A 6,689-nucleotide genomic window follows, 5' to 3' on the forward strand; every position below is an offset into this window, starting at 1 on the left:
CCAAGCAGAAATTTCTGGAACTCTGTATGCGGAAACTAGATTCTTGTTCTGAAGTTTCACACCATCAAAACAGAGAATGAAATGGGTTATAACCATCGTCAGAGTTTCAGAAAGTTAATTAGCAGTTGCCAGATGAAGCAACCGTTGTGCGTGCCAGTTAATGAGAGCGATTGATGTTGCCTTTGTGTCAATAGCAAAGGGGAATAACTTTCTTTAGGCATATATGTCATTTGCTAGCTCTCTAAAGTCGCACATCGTCAGCAATCAAATATGGTTTGCAATGCAGCCTTGGTCCTTTTCGCACCTTAATTGATCCTTGTATTATTGGCTATTCTGAACATATATGCGTGCATATATGGTGATCATTTTGATATGCACTATTTATAATTTTCTTTTTAGTTTTATTCTCTCTTTTGTTGTCCAAGTTAATTTGTTAGTTCTGACAAGGTCATGCACCAGTGGTTATCTCCAACCCTCTAGCAGTAACTGAATAATTAACCAAGTCACATCCGATAGAGATTTTCCTTGTGTTGGAGGGATTTCAGGGTAACAGTGTGCTTGATGTTTTTCCTTGAAAATGATTGCTCACTAATTTCAAGCATCTTTTAGTTTTGACATGATAATGTACCAACATTAATTCCTGTCCAGCCGGTGAACCAAATTGTGACGCTGGTACGACAAATGAGTGGTTCTTCCATTCCAAGGACGACACACTTTCAGATTCATTAATTATTGTCCTGACAAGGAAAAGCTACAGCAACCACCTTTCATTAGCTAAATGAAATGCTTATCCTGCTCTCTCTCTCTCTCTCTCAAGAAAATGAAATGCTGATCTGGCTTGCTCCACATCACACACGATAACAATATCCATGTCCTGATCACTCCTTCGATGCAAGTGCGAGTGATGATGATGACGACGACCATGTCTCAAGGGCACCACGAACTAGAGTATAATTAGGCGACGATAAGAGTGTACGTACACAGTGACTAAAAATAACTAGCAAGATATTACACTTACATATGGCCATACACCTAGCAGTCTTGCCTAGCTTAATTCTCAAACCATCTCTGAATTTTCTTCAGATAGTACATGTATACTGATAGACATGATTATAGACAGAAAAATATATGGTAATTAACTTGGTTTAAAAGTTTGTTAATTAGACTGAAGTTTTCAGTTGAAAACTAAGGGGAATATACTTGTGGTTGTATTTTAGTACTCTCAAGTGAGGTTTATTATTAGTGTCCAGACTCCAGACTGATTATCATGGTCCTGCCTCAGGGTGGACATCTTTAGAATTAGAAACGGAGTAACATGGTGGATGACAGATGACAAGACAATGAGGGCTCCTTGTTAATTACAAAAGCAAAAGAAAGAAAGAAAGATAACGACTGGTTTCTGCATGGGAAAAAAAATACAGGAAGACATTGAGTGGCTTCCATATCTTAAAGAGTGTTGACGTATGAAAACACAACGCCTGGAGTGCAAAACTGACGAAGCCTTGGATACGTGCAACGCTGATAACATCATAATACAACAATGCAGTATATGCTTCTGAGAAATACAGATTATCACTACTCCAGGAAAGCGAGTACAACTGAACACCACCAATGTAACATCACAAAGTAGAGCTCAACAAAGATGCACGCGAAGTAGCTAAAACAAAGATGCACAGCGAAGTAGCTAACTCATGGAACAAGACTACAGATGAAAGACAAAACTTATGTAGCATAGCAACCATCGAACCACTCTTAGTTCAGCCTTTCATTTCTGGGGTTAAACCTTGCCGGTTTTGGCAGGGCAAACACAGTCAAGAAACACATAAGACCACTGTGAAAATTAGAGGGCCTTACAAGCAGCAGCATGCAGAGCAAATTTACAGGTTGAAAACTGGGTAGAAAGCCAAAAAAAAAAAGAAGAGGGAAAAAAAAAACCCAAAAGCACACAACGCAGGTGTGCACACACGCACCATCCACGGTTTAGACTTGCAATGTACAACTGAACCTATTCCAGAAGTAACTGAAACAGCACACTCTCATCTTACCCTGCAAGCTGGGACAGCAGGGGAGCACTTGGGGTTTGGAATTGCTCTACAGTGGACGCTGTTCGTTGTTAGTCTGCGGTTAACTCTGTAGCTCGGAAGTCCACTGCCAAGAACAGATTGAACAGTTCCATCACTTCCACCGCTGCCCTGCAATGGCTCAAGAGTCTCAACAACGTCGCTCATCAGAGGCCTTGCCTTTGGGTTTTGGCTCAAGCAGTAGTACGCTAGGCTGCAGGCTTTGTGGGCAGCTCTAACTGAATACTGTCCCTCCAGCTTTGGGTCAATGATTTGGAGAAGCCTCCTCTTGTCATTGAGCTTGGGGAGTGCCCAGTCAACCAAGCTGTGCTCCCTGCTGGGCCGTGACTTGTCGATGGACTTGCGCCCAGTCAAGAGTTCAAGGAGGACAACACCAAAGCTGTAGACATCACTTCTAGCAGTCAAGTGACCTGCCCCATAGATTATATTCATCAGATGTGAACTTGCAAGGGGAAAACAGAAACCGCATACTGGCATCTCACTTGGTAAACTTTTCTTTTTGACAGAGAACCGGGTGACATTTTGATGAAGGATAACATTGATATTCAGAAAAGGTAGCAAATGTAAAAAGACAGTACCTGTCATCACATATTCAGGGGCAGCATAACCATATGTTCCCATCACCCGTGTTGATACATGGGTTTCGTCGCCTTCAGGGCCAGCTTTTGCAAGACCAAAGTCAGAGAGTTTAGCAGTATAATCCTGTGTAAGTGTAAATAAAAGATAAATATTATTATGCCAATATTTACATATTCCTAACAGATGCATAGAAGAGAAAGGAAAAAACAAGATGTTGACAAGAAATGCTACTCAACAGAGTCCAGCAGGATATTTGATGTCTTGAAATCCCTGTAGATAATTGGCCTTTCAGCATTATGGAGGCAAGCTAACCCTTTGGCAGCTCCTAATGCAATTGACATCCTAGTAGCCCAGGGTAGTGGAGTAGCTGTCCCTGAAGAGAAAAAGGAGAGGCAGAGAGAAGTCAGAAAGCATCCTACTCTCACATACAACTAGACAAGTTCACCACAGCGTACAAGAACAAAATATAGTTGATCACTTGATCATAATCTTTAGCCAGCCATTAATTCAGCATGGGCATATAATTTACTTACTCCACAAATGAATCGACGAAATACTGCGTAGACAATTCAAGTCATACATGACAGTATTCAATACTACATAATGACTGAAACTACTGAGAAAAAAAAATAGCAAGTAATGATGGCATTACATAATGATAATTGAAAGAGTTCCGCAATAATATATACAGAAGAAATTTAGCCGTTAAGTATGGGTAGCTCGGATACTCAGTGTATGATAGCTAGCTAGCATGAATGATTGTATTTAAGTATACCGACAGAATGATTCATGACATTTAGCTATGGCAAGACAGAGTTCAGACAGTTAACTGATCACTTTGGCCAATGCTGCTAAAAATATGCCGATAAAGTTTTCCAAGAATGACACTTGTGAAGAGGGCCTGAACTTACTGAAGGTCTAACAGTGAACAGCTAACTTTGTTGTTCGATCAAAGCTCTGGAAAATTTATAATCCTTATCAACAGCAAGTCGAAATGAAACCCTACCAGACCTGGTTCTAGAGTGCTGATCATTTGTAAAGCATGCCTAACCATCTGGCCGATAGAGAAGATTGCTTGTATTAACAATATTTAATAGAACGGAGTCACAATTCTGTAATTCACAATATGACCATCTGTGGTGCTCGATTGTATTATAGATAAAAAAATAAAATATCTAAAAAGGGTAATAACAGTAACTATTCAGCTATGACATCATTCAAGAAATGATGAAAAGGAGTTGTATTCTTACTTCGGAATAAGTGGTTTTCTAGACTTCCTCGAAACATGAACTCATAGACAAGCAGCCTGTGGTCATCTTCGCAGCAATATCCAATCAACTTGACTAAATTTGGATGTCTTAGCTGCCCAAGGAACCTAACCTCAGTCTGACAAAGAAACAACAGATGAGTTAATTCTTGATAACTCTTCTAACAAAATGACTAAACTGAAAGGCAATGATTTTCCAAGTTAACAATATGCCTGAAAACTTCCAAACTTGCTTACACAAGATAAAAAAAAACAATTTCCTATAAGTCTTTTGCACACACATATGGATTTCAAACTAAATGCATCATGTTTCTTTGATGGACAATGTTGCTTATTCTCTTTATACATGTTGGTCAATGAAATTAATATGTTTAGATTTATCAACCTATCAAGTTTTGCACATTTTTCTTAATGATACATGCCCAATGAATAATTCTAACTTAACTATGTGTCGCTTCTTGAGACTTTTTCTATTCCAAAAAGGAAACAAACCAAGAAGGCAAAAGAAACAAATTTTGTATGCTATGTTTATTTGCAAGCACACTTGTTAACATTAGCATAACTACATCCTGCATATGCCATTCATGTGATATACATAGTTAGCAACAACGGAATTTTTTCTATAATTTACATCATTAAGATATATCATGTTCTTTTACGATTAATTGTTAACTTTTTGCATGTCCATCGACGTAACGGACATCAGCAACCAAAGTGAATTATTGAACTTGGTAACTCACAAGCCATTCTCTGTGTCCTTGATGTCCATCTTTGTTGAGCACCTTCACTGCAACAGGTAGTGACTTCAGACCAACCCTGACATTCTCATCTATGTAGCCCTTATAGACAGTCCCAAATCCTCCTTCACCAAGAACATAGTCAGCACGGAAGCTCTTTGTGATGGTCTCGAGCTCAAACAATGTGAAGTCAATCACATCGTTGTATATGGAGATGTTCTTGGCATCTTCAATTTTCCTAGGTGTAGAAGGATCACTCATATCTGATGAGATGCGGGTGTGCTTTCTCTCTACAACAGCATTCTTGACAGGATGTTGTAACAAATGGAGCTGCTGAACTGAGAAGATGACATTTCAACACGAAAGGAAAATAGTTAAGGTACAAATCAAATTAAGGTTACAAGAAATTCAAGTTTTCTTCATCCTTTTCTTTTTTGAAAGGTAAAGGGTAAACTATAACAACTCCTCCATCCAGAGCCAACAGAGAAAATTCTCATACTTGATTCTATAGCCAGAATGAGCCGAAAATGTTAAGTATCAACTCAGGGATTCACATTGAATTATCAGCATTCACAAAGGAAGCTATAATACAAATCTAACATGAGAACTAGTAGAAACGACAGTTGGTGATTGCTAGCAATCATAAAATGGTATACTTCTGAAAAAATATTATAACAGCAAGAGGTAAACCGCAATATTTCTAAGGAAAAAAAAAGTACATACATGGGCGAATTGATTACAGCAAGAGGTAAACAGGACCAGGAGACCAGATCTACTGCACAGTTGCATGCAATAAAAAAAGGCTTCAAATTACTTAAACAATTGAGCAAACTACAAGAAGATATAATGTTTTTTCCAACTTGCAGGATCATGACTTTATTTTTGTTAAACTGAAAGTCAACAGTGCCTCAGTGAGGCTGAGAGCACAGAAATTGCAGCCCTGTTGGGGGAAGTGCCTGTATATTGTCCCGATGAACATAACAAGCCGAATTTCTGATAGAACAACCAAGAAGATAAAGGGAAGACGGTAAGACTGTAACTTGGCTGGGTTATGCAGAAGAGAAGAAATCACAGAGCAGCTATAGCAGAAATATTAGTAGGCTTAAGGAGATGATTCTTTGGGCTTCCCACCAAAAATCGGATGAGTTTTGAGCAAATGCAGTTTGTGAACAAAAAATCCCAGAATGCCATATGCAACAAACAGAAAAAAATGTTGAACATTTGGGGCAAATGGTGCTATCAGATTTCAATCGAACCTAAACCTGAGTACCAAAATGCTGATTTGGAATAGACCCAGCAAGAATCAACATTTGCAGCCAAAAACACCAACCCAAGGTCCCAATAAGTCATGGGGAGGCATCACAGTAGAAGAAAAGGTTGTACTTTTTTGTCAATTCCCCACTGAACTCACCAACCAAGAGATCAGGCGAGCCTAGAAATAACCACCAAGATCATATTTTTGATGGAATTCAGAGCACCCAACCCGAGATCCCATCCCAACAACCATCATCCCCAAATTAACGAGCATCACCCGGAATCGGGAAATCCCCCCCAAGAAATGAATCCGAGGAAGGTGAGGAAGCGAAGAACACCTTGCGCGTGCGCCGCGACGACGGCATTCTCCTCTCGCGTCCCGCAGTTGCCCATCTCCTCCTGTTCCTCGTGGCGCGGTGGCTGGTGGCGGCGGCGGGTCGCTTCTTCTACTTGTACCAGAGGCCCAAGCTCTCATTCTTGGCCGCCGCTTCCTCCTTCATGCCATGAGCCTATCTCTCCGTAAGCGGCGAGGCTGCGTGCTGTTCGCTCGTTCCTCCTCCTTGGTCCTTGCTCGCTTTGCTTTGGTTTGCTTTGCTGTGTGCGCGTGGGAGGGGACGGCGGTGGGAGAGGAGGAGGCAGCAGCAGCAACACCAACACCTTAAACCGTTAACTGGGGGGAAGAGGAGAAAAAAGGCTGTGGGCTGGGTGTTGCTGTGTGTGAGATTGACAGACACAGAGCAATGGACATCACTGCTGCTGCTGCTGCTGCTG

General features: G+C 40.6%; 1 protein-coding gene across 1 annotated transcript; it reads right to left on the reverse strand.

Moving 5' to 3' along the window:
• Positions 1-1,726: 1,726 nt before the first annotated feature.
• LOC102710075 (probable serine/threonine-protein kinase PBL8) lies at positions 1,727-6,689 on the reverse strand. Its single transcript, XM_006663699.3, has 6 exons — positions 6,257-6,689; positions 4,668-5,002; positions 3,911-4,046; positions 2,897-3,033; positions 2,660-2,783; positions 1,727-2,491 (listed from the first exon to the last, which is right to left on the reverse strand). Exons 1-6 carry the CDS (start codon positions 6,309-6,311, stop codon positions 2,037-2,039), a joined length of 1,242 nt encoding a protein of 413 aa, XP_006663762.1. The 5' UTR covers positions 6,312-6,689; the 3' UTR covers positions 1,727-2,036.

This window comes from Oryza brachyantha, chromosome 12 (genome assembly GCF_000231095.2).
Source record: "Oryza brachyantha chromosome 12, ObraRS2, whole genome shotgun sequence".
NCBI lineage: Eukaryota > Viridiplantae > Streptophyta > Magnoliopsida > Poales > Poaceae > Oryza > Oryza brachyantha.

What these genes read in the sequence shown, in the direction of transcription:
- LOC102710075 (XM_006663699.3), bottom strand. Translation starts at nt 6,311, where the DNA reads ATGGGCAACTGCGGGACGCGAGAGGAGAATGCCGTCGTCGCGGCGCAC. An exon ending in CGTCGCGGCGCACGCGCAAG is followed by an intron (nt 5,003 to 6,256) that starts GTGTTCTTCGCT and finishes TCATCTTCTCAG; the next exon opens with TTCAGCAGCTCCATTTGTTA. An exon ending in CCCTGAATATGTGATGACAG is followed by an intron (nt 2,492 to 2,659) that starts GTACTGTCTTTT and finishes TCTATGGGGCAG; the next exon opens with GTCACTTGACTGCTAGAAGT.